We start from the raw sequence: 16,159 nt of genomic DNA on the forward strand, positions 1-16,159 counted from the left end.
TGTGATTTGTATTTCTCTGATAGTTTTGGAAATCTAGCCCCAGTATTCTGGCTGTTCAGAGGTCAGCAATGCTCAAGAAGCAGCAGCAGCAGCATCCAACTTCATCCAATAGTGGATCAGAGGAGGTGAGTTTTCATTATGAAAAAGCAATTACTTTTAGGGCAGCCCGGGTGGTTCAGCGGTTTAGCGCCACCTGCAGCCCGGGCTGTGATCCTGGAGACCGGGGATCGAGTCCCACGTCGGGCTCCTTGAGTAGAGCCTGCTTCTCCCTCTGCCTGGATCTCTGCCCCCCCCCCCCCCCCCCCCCACTCTCTCTCTGTCTTTCATAAATAAATAAATAAGTAAAATCTTAAAAAAAAAAAAAAAGTAGACACGATGCTGAATCATTTAACTGGGTGGGGTTATTTATGAAATTATTACACAGTAAATGTTGTGAAAGGATGAGGAAATAACTGTTTAAGTATGTGTATCAGGAGCCTTGAAATATCCATATTCAGTTATCCAGTAATTATACTTTTAGGGATTAATCCAAAATGAGCGGTGTGTACATTTGCTCATCACAGCAAAACTAGAAATAAGCTAAATATGAATACTATGAAAATAGACAAATGTGCCTATTAAACCATACTTGTAGAGAATATGAATAACAGAATTTACAACATCTTTTTAAAAGAGTAGGCTATGGCTTTAAAACATATAGTTCCTGTGCACACATAAGTACACCAGCATGTATATTTGTACAGAAATAGTCAAGAACTGTGTAAAAAAACTGTCTAATGGGGCAGAAAAATACTAAGTCAAAATTTGACATACCAACAATTACAATTCTTTTTTGAGACGATCTTAGGCAACAGTAATAGTTTTCAGAGATGGTAGATTTTAAGGTATTGTACAAAATGCTGACATTGTGATATTTACTTAATTTCAATGGCTATGTTATAAATTCATAATAAAGATGTTATTACTTTGTGTGCTAATGGTACAAATGTAACAACATCAGAATAAAGCTTTAACAGTGTTATTAGCAAAGTGGATATTAAGTAGTATGACAAGCAAAAATTTGACATCAATGGTCAGATTCTCATCATTAATAACATTAGTTTTTTTCTTCTCCTATAGGATTCCTCCAGCAGTGAAGATTCTGATGACTCATCGAATGAGGTCAAAAGGAAAAAGCATAAAGAGTATGTCATTTTGTTTAACCAATCATTTTCATATCAGGAAGACTTTACTGATTTTGTTTCTTCTTTGATGAAAAATTATTGTCAAAAGTAGACTTTTGTAAATTCTTGGTTTATGGCATCTTATTAGGTTAATTTAAACCAGTATTCTTTAACATTTGTCTTTCCATGAGGACTTGAGGTTCTTGTGGCACCTATTTATATCCTCTCTTAATGCATATCTCCTATGTATTTTTAAACTCCAGAGATCTACTTGGTCATATCAGAAAATCTTAGTAACTTGGGGAACTTAACGTAGAAGTGTAGGGACTAGTGGATGATGGATTTTGAGTATTTTTTAGTTTATGTTAATGGCTATCTTATTCATCTGTACTTGAAATTTACTTTCTCTGTAGAACTCATTTAGAAACTGACTATAATTTCCTAAAGATCTTGACACAGAAAGTGTTTAAGAGTACTTCAGATTCTCGGTTCAGTTATTTAGATGGTCTAAGTTCTTTTTTCATTTTGTCAAAAATAATATTCCATTGTCTTCGGTCTTACTTTTCTACTTGTATATTCTGCAGTTTTGCTTTGGTGTGTATAGCTTTGGATTTTTTTTTTTTTTTATTCCACTGTATTCACTCATTTTATATGTGAAGATTTTAGTTTCTGAAAATTCAAGTCATTGTATTTCTGTACTCTTGTATCTCTCTTACCCTGTAAATATCTCTGGTACTACTATTAACATATATTAGTCACGTTGGATTCTATCTGTTATAAAATTTATAAAATTCTACTGGATCATCCATCATCATCTTCAAAGATCTTACTGTATCATGTTTTTTAATCCCTTTATTGTTATGCTACATTCTGGCTGATTTCCTCAGATCTGTCTTCTAGTTTACCAAGTACAGTTTCAACTACTGTGTCTCATCAGCTCTCCAAACTCTTCCACTCAGTAATTTCTAAACTTAGCATAGGTAGAGCCAAATAATATTTTTAAAAACCGGTGATTTAAGATGATGGGTAGTCTTGGTTAGATATTGCAATCATTATAATTTGTATTATAAGAAATAAGTGGAGATACTTTCATATATTCTACCTGTTGCTACTTCTAACATGCAAACTCTAGAAAGATCTCAAAAAAATTGCTTCTCATTTTTTTATCATAAACCAGATTTTAGCATATGTGCTGCTTATGTAACTCTTAACGTAGTCATAATTGATGCAAGAGATACAGAGGAATGGAGTAGAAGCAGTAGCTGTGAGACAGGATATGGCATATATATAAGAATTAATGTGTATCTTCCATTTGAAGTTTATGTTATAGCAGAATGTTAGCATGTGCTTCCAGTAATTTTTCTCTACATGTTTATTGGAATTAAATAGACTGAATAGACTAAAAATAACAAGTAATCATTGACTCTTGGTTAAAATGAACTGATTTTTTAAAATTCATTTTTCTGTGCTGTATTTTAGGCTTCTTAATATTATATACTACTTTAAAAATCAGTGCCAGAGTGTGTATTTTTAAAAATCACAGTCTCTTGAAAAGTAAAATGAAAGGGATTAATATCTTTTTTTTTTTTTTTGAGAGGGCCAGTATAATTATACAAGATTTTCAAAATTAAACCCTATGATTCTTTAAATAGCATACTATGTTTTCATCCACAGTGATAATCAGAATAACATTTCCTTATTTGCCATTCACTGAAGTATATAACTAAATGATTAACCAAATGCTGGAGTTCTAGGAGAAATCTGTGAAGAATATTTTCAAGCATTTCTTTTATTCTAGACACATTTTAATATGTTGGTATGGGTAAAAGTTACATTTTTTTTATAGTAACTGAAATGTAGTTCATTTTGATTTTTTTTTGTATTTTTATTAGAGATAAAATTTACTATACAACATAAGGGTAAATAAACATACTTTATATATTCTATATGCAGTGAAGATTGGCAAATGTCTGGGTCAGGATCTCCATCTCAGTCTGGTTCAGATTCAGAATCTGAAGAAGAAGAAAGAGATAAAAGCAGTTGTGATGAAACAGAATCTGATTATGAGCCAAAAAACAAAGTTAAAAGCAGAAAACCTCAAAATAGGTAAGTTCTAGTATGTTCTTTATTTGATGCTGAAAATTGTTGGTTACAGAAGGTATTCTTTTTGTGTATAGCGTCTCGCATCTTGTTTTATGCTAGTGCTTTTGTAAAACACCTCTATCCTCTGGTCTTCCCTCCCTAGATCTAAGGCAAAAAATGGGAAGAAAATTCTTGGACAAAAAAAGAGACAGATTGATTCATCTGAGGAGGAAGATGATGAAGAAGATTACGATAATGATAAAAGAAGTTCTCGTCGCCAAGCAACTGTCAATGTTAGCTATAAAGAAGATGAAGAAATGAAAACAGATTCTGATGATCTGTTGGAAGTCTGTGGAGAGGATGTTCCTCAACCTGAGGAAGAGGAATTTGAAACAATAGAACGTTTTATGGATTGTCGGATTGGGAGAAAAGGAGGTATTTTCTTAAAAAAACATATTTATTGTTTGGTTGTTTCATATTTAGTAGAGTAATTTCTTGAAGTTATTTCAGTTTTGAAAGTTAAGAGGGTGGCTTATCATCTATTTTGTTTATTTGTTACATGTTTTCCCTAGCCAGCGTATTTTCTTCTCGCAGAATAATTCACTTAACCTCATTTCATTTATTTTGCAGATAATTAGAAAAATTTTTAACCTATGTATTTGAGCTTTTCTGTTGTCATGCCTGAATAATGGTTATTATTTAGGTACTTTAAATTTCACAAATAGTTTGCTTTTAAAATTTTTTTTCTTTCATCTCAAATATGTAGGTCATTTTTAGTTATCGTGACATGTACTTTTTTCCGTTTTTGTCAAGATATGACATACAGTGTTGTATAAAATTTAAGGTAGATAGCATAGTGATTTACATATATTGCAAAAATGATTACCACAAGTTTAGTTTATATTTATTCCATCATCTTTTATAGATTGAATAAAAAGAAAACAGAATTTTTCCTTGTAATAACTTTTAGAACCTACTCTCTGAGTAGCTTTCAAATATACTGTACAGCAGTGTTAACTATGGTCATTATGCTGTACATTACATCCCTAATACTTTATTTGACAACTGAAAGTTTGTATACATCCGCATTATTATCTCCCCCCCCCCCCCACCTCCCCACGCACACATACCTGCTTAGCTGTCTGTGGTAGCTACAGATCTATCTCTTTTTCTATAAGGTTTTTGTTTGTTTGTTTTAGATTCCATATGTAAGTGAGATCATATGGTTTTTGCCTTTCTCTGTCTCACTTATTTCATTTCTAATGCCGTCAGTATTCATCCATGTTGTTGCAAATGGCAGGATTTCCTTCTTTTTGTGGCCAAATAGTATTCCATTATATGTGTGTTACTACATTTTCTTTATCTGTTGATGGATAACTTAGGTTGTTTCCATGTCTTAGCTGTTGTAAATAATGCTGCATTGAACACAGGGGTACATATACCTCCTACATAATGGTTTTGGACATGCAGCTTTTAAAGGCAGCCAGTCATCAGTTACTATAAAGTGCTGTGTGATCTAAGGTGTGCCACTCTGTCTCTTGATCATGTTTTTTTTTTTTTTTTTTAATTCTAAAACTGAGGGATTAAATTGGATAATCTATCCATTCTAAAATTTGGAGTTTGTTTTATGTAATGGGTAATACCAAATTAAATTAAATTCTTGTACCCTGATACTTATTTAAAAGTGCGTACATTTTTCTATTCATATTCTTGAATTTTTGAGTTGAAGGAAACAATCTTATAACAGAATTACAATATTGTGTTTTCTTTTTCAGCTACTGGTGCTACTACAACCATCTATGCAGTTGAAGCAGATGGTGACCCAAATGCAGGATTTGAGAAAAACAAGGAACCAGGAGAGATCCAGTATTTAATTAAATGGAAAGGATGGTCCCATATCCACAATACTTGGGAAACAGAAGAAACCCTTAAGCAGCAGAATGTTAGAGGAATGAAAAAATTGGATAATTATAAGAAAAAAGATCAGGAAACAAAAAGATGGTAAATACGTTTTAGATTTAATTTTTTAACAGTTCAGAGATCATTATTAAGCTTTTTTTGTTAATAAGGAATACATAGTCAAGAATCCAGTAATCACTTAATTATTTATAGACTTAATTGTATTTGAAAGTAAAACTTTTTGAAAATAGCCATATCTAAACTTCTTAATAACAGTCATGTAGAATGTATCCCATATATTATAAGTTATACATATATAAAATTAAAAATTAATGATTCTTCACTTTATTTCTATTTCAGTTTCTTCATTATTCAGCTGACTCACATGATAAGTGGCAAATGGGAGATTTTATGCTATAAATAGTATTTGGGGGAAATGGTTATTTAGGGGAGATTTTGAAGTCTATTTCTGGATTAATAATCTTTCAGGTTGAAAAATGCTTCTCCAGAAGATGTGGAATATTACAATTGCCAGCAAGAACTTACAGATGATCTACATAAACAGTATCAAATAGTGGAACGAATAATTGGTTAGTAATAAGTGATTTTAACTAAACTTGTATCTTTCCATGCTTGACCTGAAAAAAAATGCAAATTTACTGCTTACACATCAAATATGGTAGTAGTCTTACTGTAATAGGGTATTGTAAACCAGTTGACTAATTCTTGCTTGTGTAGTTTTTTTTTTTTTTTTTTTTTTTTTTTTTTTTTTTTACCAAAAATTAGTCCTCAGATAAGATTCAGTGTGAAAACAAATAAATAAATACCTGATTTATCTCACAGCTCATTCCAATCAGAAGTCAGCAGCTGGTTATCCTGATTATTATTGCAAATGGCAGGGCCTTCCATACTCAGAATGCAGCTGGGAGGATGGAGCTCTAATTTCCAAAAAGTTTCAAGCCTGCATAGATGAGTATTTTAGCAGGAATCAATCAAAAACCACTCCTTTTAAAGATTGCAAAGTGAGTATTGTTTGAAATTTTTAAATAATTGAAAATAGTATTTATGCATCGTAAATACTACAAGCCCAAATAGAGAGTTGGATCCTGATTTCAGATAGGCTAAGAGAGAACTACTTGGTTGATAGGTCTTAGAGGAAATGGTGTTCCTGTAATTGCTGTGTGGTCTTAGATGTGGTGCTGTCTTTTAGCCTTGGTGAGTGAAACTGTCAAGAACATGATTAATTGGTGGTAGTAGTTGTGAGGGGAGACAAAATAGGGTAAATTTCTTAGAAAATATATGCTTGCTTTAAAAGGTAGTGAATATTTTCTTTTAAGGTAGGAAAGAAAAAGGGATATATCCGTAAGAAAAGAGGTAGTACTCAGGACTACTTTGCCTAATATAAGATCTTTATACTTACAGAAATTATTAGCTATAGTTTTGAGGATCAGTATACTACTAGAATTTGTTTTCTTATTACAAGATTGAGTTAAACTGGTAATGGTAATTTAGAAATCAGAAAGTTAAGCCGGTTGAGTGGCTTATTTCTTAGATCAGGGCTGCACAAGCTTACTGAAAGACTTTAACAAAGCTCTTGCTTGTGAACTGTGTAAGACTCAAGTATTTCAGCAGGAACTTACTTATTTCTATCATTTTCTGCCCAAAAAAAGAAGACAGAATATTTATCACTGTATATGGCTGTTACAGTAAGGCATAACAGTCTTCTTTGAATGAATCCTGAGATATATTTTGACCCATGGAATGTCTGAGCTTGATAATTGGAGATAACAATTTCAAATTTTACAGTAAAAGCTGAGATTTTGATCTTCTAAAATTCTCACATTTAATAGTTCTTATTAACATTTATTTCTACTAAAGGTATTAAAACAGAGGCCAAGATTTGTAGCCCTAAAGAAGCAGCCGTCCTATATTGGAGGACATGAAAGTTTAGAATTAAGAGATTATCAACTGAATGGTTTAAATTGGCTTGCTCACTCTTGGTGCAAGTAAGTATATTTTGAATTGTCTGTTTAATTTGAGGGCATATGAATTTCACAAATCCAGGATTTGGAAAAGATTTCCATCAATATCAGGGATAAAGATTTTGGCGTTTATATGCAGGTTTTTAAATTTCCTTAGTATGTACGTAATACTACATATTAAGAAGAAAATCCAGTGGGGTTTGAGTTTAACCTATTTAATTGCCACACTACTTCCTATTACTTTTAATCTTTAAGCTTCCTTTGGACTAAAATGGTAAACTTTGTCCACTTAAACTATTACAGAGGCCTTTCCTAAAATTTCTTACTTATAGCTAATAAAAGTGGTCTTTTGTTTTTATGTCCGATTAATTTTAACTATTTAAATTTGTGTATATGGGTTATGTAAAAAAATGTCTTTGTAAAATTCTGAACTTAATTGCATACATAATTTTTGCTTTTAATTTTGTAGAGGAAATAGTTGTATACTTGCTGATGAAATGGGCCTTGGAAAAACAATACAGACGATCTCATTTCTGAACTATTTGTTTCACGAACATCAATTATATGGACCTTTTCTGTTAGTAGTACCACTCTCCACCCTTACTTCCTGGCAAAGAGAAATTCAGACATGGGCTTCTCAAATGAATGCTGTGGTTTATTTAGGTGACATTAACAGCAGAAATATGGTAAGTTGTTTCTCCACAAATTTAAAAATATAGACATACTTGTCTTTGAGAACAGGTATTTTGTCTTTATAGTCTTAATTTCTAGTGTAAAACCTGCCACAAAGTAAGTGTTCAATACATGCTTAATTGGCTGTAATAAAAGACTATTTTCAGTTGAGTATTACTTTATATGATAAATGTTTTTAAACTTCTTATGGAGAGTTTCAAATATACAGGATAGCAGACAGAAGAATATAATAAACCTCTGTGTGCCCATCTCCATCTTCAGAGTTTCAGTGCATTGCCAGTTTTGTTTCATCTGTACCTCTACAGAGTACTTTCCTCCCAAATATTGTGAAGCAGACTCGGATATCCTATTTCATCCATAAACGCTGTGTTATTAAAAGAATTATCTCTTGTGTTTTGTTAAATGAGAACTTCCATCAGTGGAAAGTGTGTATTAAAAACGCGTCCGCTTTATTTTTTACAGGTTTTGATGTACTGTGGTATTTATATTTCATTTATAAATAAGATGACTAGCTTGTTGAACTGTTTTAAGAATTAAAATGATTTTCTTACATAAACATATACATAGTTTTTTATGTACTTTGAAGGTTTTTTTTTTTTTTTTAGATACTCAAATAAAAGTATACTTAATGTTTTCCTTAAAACTATCTTTGAAATTTCTTGATAGATACGAACTCATGAATGGATGCATCCCCAGACCAAACGGTTAAAATTTAATATACTTTTAACAACTTATGAAATTTTACTGAAGGATAAGGTATGTATTACCTATGCTTTTCTGTTTGGTGTATATCCCTTTTTCCTTTATATATTGTGGATAGGATGAGAAGATAAATCATGGGTCAGGAAACTACATCCTGTGGGTCACATTTGGCTTGTTTTTTATGACCTTTGAACTAAGAATGGTTTTTACATATTTGACGGTATAAAAACAACCAAAGAGTTATGTGACAGAGACTACTACACATTGTCTGCAAAAAGCTAAAATATTTACCATCTGGGTCTTCATAGGAGAAGTTTGCCAACTGTTGACTTAACGTAAAGCTAATTCGGCATAATAGGTTGATTTGTAAGGTCTCTAAAGAGGAGGAAAATTGGTAAAAGAATTAATTACTGCTGGGTGAAGCACTATGCTGAATGCTTTATAGATGTTAATTCTTTGTAGTTCATATCTCAAGTAATTCCCATCTATTTTATAAGATACTGCTATTTCTACTTTTTTGGAAAGAAAAATCCAGTCTCACAAGAGGTTAATAAGCTTGTCTCCCAGAACACAGAACTGTTAAATCGCAGAATCAGGCTGTTTCTGTTTTAAGTAAGAGACTTACCATTTATATATTAGAGATCCACAGTTCATAAAAATTGTACAGTGAATTATTTCTACACTTGGCGTAAGACACCTCCAAACTTATATCATGTTTTCTCTAAATTAGTAGAGGCTTCTGCTGGCCTTCGGCTAAAAACCTTTTGTAAAAATTTTTAAATGATACTATTTTAATGATACTGTTTTTTGTTTTTTTTTAATGAATGTGTAAGCTAGTAAAACCTTTCATTTGCTATTCTGTTTTCCAGTGAGTGAATTAGTCATGGAAGGAACTTTGTTTTGCATGTTGAGTTACTTGATTTGAGGATTTCAGTAAATCTTGAAATAATATAATTTTTATTTGAAAAAAGACAGAAGTTTGCTCTTAATTTTAATATACCTCAGTTTAGTAATTTGAATTTAAATTTTCTCTTAAGGATTTAACTTTGTTCTTCTGTTCATTTTAAGGCATTCCTTGGAGGTCTAAACTGGGCGTTTATAGGTGTAGATGAAGCACATCGATTGAAGAATGATGACTCCCTTCTGTATAAAACTTTAATAGACTTTAAGTCCAATCACCGTCTCCTTATTACTGGAACTCCTCTACAAAACTCCCTCAAAGAGCTCTGGTCTTTGCTACATTTCATTATGCCAGAAAAGTAAGATAAATTGGGATATACGGTTTTAATATTAGTTCTGTATCTTTAGTTTAGCTAGAAAATTATTAGTGTTGGTAATAAGGTCCACAAGAAGTTTTATTGCCCTAGAACATTAGACCACAGATTTCTAAGAAGGAAAATAAAGGACATGGGATGCAGCATTTCATATTTCTAATAATATTTTAAGTTTTCAGTTTTGTAAATAAGTTTGAGTCATGTATAATAAATTATGACAGTTAATTTTGCCCATGTTCAAAATAAAATTCGCTTGAAAAACAAATAGTGTCCTTCCTGGTATTTAACAGTAGCAGTAACAATAACAAGGTACTGGTAATGCCCTTTTCTATATGAGGGAAACTAGATTAAATAAGGGCTAGATAACTTGTTTAAGATCACATTCTTTTTCAATAGATTCAGAACTTTAAAATTGCATTCTTTGAGAAATATTTTAGTGACAATTCTGTATTTGAAAATATTTAATTTTATTTAACATCTTTTACTCAAGGAGAATCATAATTATATAAAACAATTCATGTTTTACCTTTATATAGATACATGGTGGATTTCTTGGGAAGGATAATTCTTAGAAGTGGCTAATATTAGCAAATCTTTTTTCCTGAAAATCTGTATTTTGCTTATATATGACTACTCTCAAAAATCTCATATGCAGGGGCGCCCAGGTGGCTGCCCTCCACTCAGGTCAAGGTCCCAGAGCCCTGGGATGGAGCCCTGCATCGGGTTCCCTCCTTAGTGGGGAGTCTGCTCTGCCTTTGCCCCTCTTCTCTGCTGGTGCTGTCTCTTTGGCGTTGAGCGCTCACTCTTATCTTTCAAATGAATAAATCTTAAAAAAAAAAAAAAAAACTTCAGTGTTATATGACTTTTTTCAATGATTCTTCCATTTTCTTAAATTTTTAAGGTTTTCTTCCTGGGAAGATTTTGAAGAAGAACATGGGAAAGGCAGAGAATATGGTTATGCAAGCCTCCACAAGGAGCTTGAGCCGTTTCTGTTACGCAGAGTTAAAAAAGATGTGGAAAAATCTCTTCCTGCCAAAGTTGAGCAGATTTTAAGAATGGAAATGAGTGCTTTACAGAAACAGTATTACAAGTAAGCAGTAAACAGAGCACATGTTGTAGACATTTAATTCTAAATAATCTCCTGTAACCTTGTCTCATCAAGGTGTCCCACAGCACAGTAGGTCTGTAGAGCCATAACAGTTCTTGAATTTTAGAATAGATTTACTCTCTGGGCCATTGAACAAAGAGAGCTTGAATGGCATGTTCAAGTTCTTGGCTAACCTAAGATTAATTCGTAATTAATTTGAGTTTGTTTTATGCTTTGTTACCATATAGAAGGTTCTGTTCAGTGTAAATACTAAAGTATTAGTAATACTAAGGCATTATTTTGTAATTATGATAATTACTTAATTGACAGAGGCCAGAAAAAGAAACAAAATTTTTGACTTCCCCATTGAATATTAATCATACTTTAGATAATTTATATATGTAAAATCTGTGCAGTAGTACTTCAAAGAATTAAAAGGGAATATTTGTCCTAATGTCTTTTTAAACATTTAGTTGCATAAAAAACACTGCTACATGCACTTAGATTCTCAGAAATTTATTTCATGGTAGAGTCTATAGGTGCCATACATTGAAAGAAATATATTTATTGCATAAATTTTAGGTTTGTATTGTGGAAAATTTCAAACATATACAAAAAAGAGGGTCATATAATAAATTCCCAACACTCAGCATTGTTTTCAACTCGTAGCCAGTCTTATTTTATCTCTAACCGTTCCCATTTCCCCCACCTCCTATCATTTTGAGGCAAATCAGAGGTGAAATTGTTTCAAATCCCTCGAAGACTTCCTCATAAAAAAGAAGAAAATTAAAGGTGGTAGAAGACAAAGTACATTATGATGAGGGGAAATGTTACATAGTTATTAAGTATTTTAGAGTAATAAAATAACCACTCAAAATTTTCTACAAGTTGAATATGTATCATATGTATCGTGTTATTGTAATTTAGAGAAGGCATTGTGAGTAAACCAGGTATGTTTATGAGATTTCTTGTAGGTCTTTAAGAAATTGGGTTTTGGTTTCCTAATCTAATAAAATTTGTAGGAAGGTTAATATAGATAACAGTTGGTAATTTTTGAAGTAACTTTGGCGGGTGCGGGGAAGGATTAATACATGGTATTCACTGTGTTACATTAAGCCTTTTTATTGTGTATTGCACAGATAATAGGTTATTTGTTGTGTTCTCATTAATGTTATGAAAGAACTTCATCAATCTTATGAATAAGGTTTGGTCCACTGTATATCCAGTTGTGAACATCATAATAGTGCAGTTTTGCTTTGGTGCTTAATTGTTTTTTTATGGTTTTAGAATTTATTCTGATAAATACTCTGCTAAGCCTCATTTTTGTGTTTTTTTTTTCTTTTTCTTTAAACAGATGGATATTAACTAGGAATTATAAAGCCCTCAGCAAAGGTTCCAAGGGCAGTACCTCAGGCTTTTTGAACATTATGATGGAGCTAAAGAAATGTTGTAACCATTGCTACCTCATTAAACCACCAGATAATAATGAATTCTATAATAAACAGGAGGCCTTACAAGTAAGGATTTTAAAATATTGTTACCTTATGGTAAAATGAAATTCTAGAAATGCTTATTTCAGTTATAACTGAAAATGGCACATGGCTTTAATATACTGGTTAGGAATTCTCTTTGGTTATGGTATAATTAGCGGTGTTGGTTTTTTTTTTTTTTTAAGTCTTTATAAGAAAGCCTTCAAAATTATAATTTTATCCAATTAATTATTTTAATAATTTTTCTAAAAATGGATTTGAAGGGACTACTAAGATTTATCCAGCAGAAATCCCTTTGTATATTCTTAATTGACAAGAATTCATGTCAGTGAATATGCTGAATTTGTGATATGGCAAATGGTAATCTTGAGAAAAATATCTTGACCTCAGATTTTACCCTTTTTATCACTTCTGGAAGACAAATGAGAAGTGTGAAGAAGGCACAGCTGCCATCCAGCCACAGTACTGCTTTATAGTTGTAGGTTCAGTGACTGATAGGTATAAATTAAAACATTTTCTTAACTGTTTTAAAACCTTTAGTTGCTTAGTTGCTGCTGCTTTTAGTGTATTGTTTTTCAGCTAAGATTTTTGGAGAAGTAGTGTAATAACTAGCAAATAAAGTAAAACTGACCCCGTTGCCCCCTAAACGTGACGAGAGCCTAGGTGCTAAATGGCAATGGAAATTTTAGCTTGTCGTAGATCAAAATGATCCTAGAAGGGTCCTAGGAAACTTTCACAACTGAAATAAACTATTTTCCAATATTATAAAAATATAGTATTTCAGTTTTAAATAATTAAAGGTGAACTGTTAAGTGGAGCATTTGTTTCATTTGATTGATTCTTTTTACATGCTGTAACAGTTGTAATTTATTGTTTCCTAGCACTTAATCCGTAGTAGCGGAAAATTGATTCTTCTTGACAAACTGTTAATTCGCCTAAGAGAACGAGGCAATAGAGTTCTTATTTTTTCCCAAATGGTGCGGATGTTAGATATACTTGCAGAATATTTGAAATACCGTCAATTCCCCTTTCAAGTAAGCATTTCGTTTTTTGTTTTTGACTTAAATTTCATTTGATTCTTGAAGGTGTTCTATAAAATTAACTGTGTATAGATTTCTATATAAACTTATTCTTAAGATAATATATTTGTTTTAAAAATTTCTATTTGTGGGGGCTCCTGAGGGCTCAGTTGGTTAAGCGTCTTGCTCTTGATTTTGGCTTAGGTCATGATCTCAGGGTCTGAGTGGGGAGTCTCCTTGAGATTTTTCTCTCCCTCGGTGTTCTCTCTCGGTCTCCCTCTCTCAAATAAATCTTTTAAAAAATTATTCGTGGGGTGCCTATTAGTTCAGTCAGTTTAGCGCCTGACTCTTGATTTTGGCTGAGGTCATCTTGTGGTTGTGAGATTGGCTCTGCATCAGGCTCTGCACTGGGTGTGTGGAGCCTGCTGAAGATTGTCTTTCTTCCTCTCCTCCTTCCCATCTTCCTCTCTAAAAAATTAAAAATTCTGTTTGGCATTATTTGTTTCTTCTTGACCTTGCATTTTAGCAGCAAAGCAGTTTTTCCTTTTCTCTGATTTCTGTTTTAATTATATATTCCTCTTCTGTGCTCAAATCTAAATGGGCAGCCTTATGTATTAGGCTTTAGTTTGAGGAAGAGAAAGAGCATTCCTTGTGAATGTTACCAGGACTTACAGATTCTGAAGAATAATATTCTCATAATTATTCTGATACACAGTTTGCTGAATAAAACTGTAGACTACTCTAACGAAGGTACTAACAACCAAAATGGTGTATATTCCATCTATTCAGTATTTATTTTGAAATCCATTTAGTGTAATTAAAGCTAATAGGAATGAGTGATGTTTAGAGTCAGGTGCTAGTCTCAGTACTTTCTAATAATTTATTTAATCCATATTTAATCCTTCCATGAACAGTGCTTAGAACCTAGTAAACACTCCCATAACTAGTAAATGATACATATTTAGTGCAGGCAGTAAAATAGAAGCAGAATTATAATGATGAACCTCAGCAAATATAATCCCTGCTCTGTTGGAGCTTATATCCTAATCTGGAAGATAGACATTAAGCAGATAATTACAAATAAATAGAACGTTACAGCTGTGGTAATTAATGTCTGCTTTGAAGGACAGGTTTTTGGTGCTATGAACATGATTGAGAAATATATAGTCATTCAAGCTAGGAAAAAGTATCATTGTTTGATTTCCTTAACAACTTTATTGAGATGTAATTTCCATCCTATGCGATTCATCCACTTGAAGTGCACAATTAAGTAATTTTTAATATATTCACAGACTTGGGCTGCCATCAACACAATCAATTTTAGAATGTTTTTATCCCCTCAAAAAGAAACTACCCTTTAGCTATTACCCTGTTTTTCCATTCCACCTCTCTATCCCGCCTCAACCTTATGTTGGTTTGTTTTTAGATAAACTATTATGTGTATGTGGTCAAACAAAACAAATAGTAAACAAGTGCTTGTAATCAGTGGTTCTCTGGCTTTAATCCCTTCTCATTCCCAGATTAATTTCCAGAGAAAATTATTTTTAACATTCTTTTGGTTTAGATCATACCTCAATAAATGATATGCTTAGTTTTTTAAGTTTATACTGATTATGATTTTTAATGAAAAACAAATAGCACAATTTCTTTTTTTTTGGGAGGGTGGATATCAGCTAGTGTTTAGTAAGCACTCAATATATGTCAGACACTGTGCTAAGTGTTTTACTGTGTTAATTCACTGAATCCTCTGAATTTTCTGAAGGAAGTACCACTATCATGTCCATTACCTCAGAAAGGGACGAGGTGAAAAGTCAAGATCTCTTGCCCAGGCACCCATGAATACTGAAGACACTCAGATGCAGGCTGTTTGACTAGAACCTACCATGGTGCCCAAATCCGTGACTTTCAGACTTAATCAGCGGCTTTTGCTGGACCCCTTTCACAGAGTTTCTGATTCAGTAGATCAGGGATGGGGCTCAAAATTTGGCATTTCCAAGTTCTCAGGTGACACTGATAGTTGTTGGTCTGTAACCTGTTAATGGAACTGGGAATCAATGCGTTGTACTGACATTTTCAAAAAATGCAATAGATTTTAATGCATTAGAGTTTATCATGATACATTGTGTCACGTAACTTGCTTTGGGTGCACAGCTGTGTACTCATTCACATCTAAAATGTATTTCTTATAGTGAGACTCAGAATGATTGCCATTGCCATTATTTACTAGGGAAATAGTTTTAGTAATTAAGAGCACAAACTTGAGAGATAGAATGGCTGGGCATGGTCTTCTTGCCTAAGAAGTACCTTCTACTCTTACAGTCTTAGCAAAAGCAATGCTGCCTTTTCTACTAACTTAATTCTATAATTGATTATAATATTTTTAAATATTTGATTCTGTTATATGCAGTATTCTAATGTGTTTTATTCTAGAGATTAGATGGATCAATAAAGGGGGAGCTGAGAAAACAAGCTCTAGATCATTTTAATGCTGAAGGATCAGAGGTATGAGTGCTTTTTAAAATTGCAAATTATTTTAATCATTATTTTAATCATGTGCTTGTTTTTTATTTAAAAAAATCTTGTTAGCCAACTTTGTTTTGTACATGAGATTTAAAAATCAGTATTCTGTGTTAAATCTGAAGAATTTTACCCTTTCCTATCAATACTATTTCAGCATAGGACAGTTAATTTGCTTCAAGATAAATTAGCCCAATTTTATTTAGAATTTTTTAAACTTGGTCTACATCATCCCAATGTATATTTGTATT

The 16,159-nt window shown here is 32.4% G+C and overlaps 1 protein-coding gene across 4 annotated transcripts in view; it reads left to right on the top strand.

Annotated features, from left to right (window-relative positions):
• Positions 1-16,159, top strand: part of CHD1 (chromodomain helicase DNA binding protein 1) — a 73,699-nt gene that overhangs the window by 27,170 nt on the left and 30,370 nt on the right. For all 4 annotated transcript variants that reach the window (XM_072736692.1, XM_072736689.1, XM_072736693.1 and 1 more), the window contains exons 4-18: positions 24-125; positions 1,120-1,184; positions 3,117-3,269; positions 3,409-3,680; positions 5,021-5,246; positions 5,634-5,734; positions 5,988-6,166; positions 7,023-7,150; positions 7,596-7,812; positions 8,486-8,575; positions 9,590-9,780; positions 10,697-10,885; positions 12,237-12,399; positions 13,254-13,406; positions 15,822-15,893. In XM_072736692.1, coding sequence (XP_072592793.1) covers positions 24-125; positions 1,120-1,184; positions 3,117-3,269; positions 3,409-3,680; positions 5,021-5,246; positions 5,634-5,734; positions 5,988-6,166; positions 7,023-7,150; positions 7,596-7,812; positions 8,486-8,575; positions 9,590-9,780; positions 10,697-10,885; positions 12,237-12,399; positions 13,254-13,406; positions 15,822-15,893 — 2,301 coding nt within the window. The remainder of the gene's footprint in view (positions 1-23; positions 126-1,119; positions 1,185-3,116; positions 3,270-3,408; positions 3,681-5,020; positions 5,247-5,633; positions 5,735-5,987; positions 6,167-7,022; positions 7,151-7,595; positions 7,813-8,485; positions 8,576-9,589; positions 9,781-10,696; positions 10,886-12,236; positions 12,400-13,253; positions 13,407-15,821; positions 15,894-16,159) is intronic.

The sequence above is a fragment of the Vulpes vulpes genome, chromosome 14, assembly GCF_048418805.1.
Source record: "Vulpes vulpes isolate BD-2025 chromosome 14, VulVul3, whole genome shotgun sequence".
NCBI classification, from domain to species: domain Eukaryota; kingdom Metazoa; phylum Chordata; class Mammalia; order Carnivora; family Canidae; genus Vulpes; species Vulpes vulpes.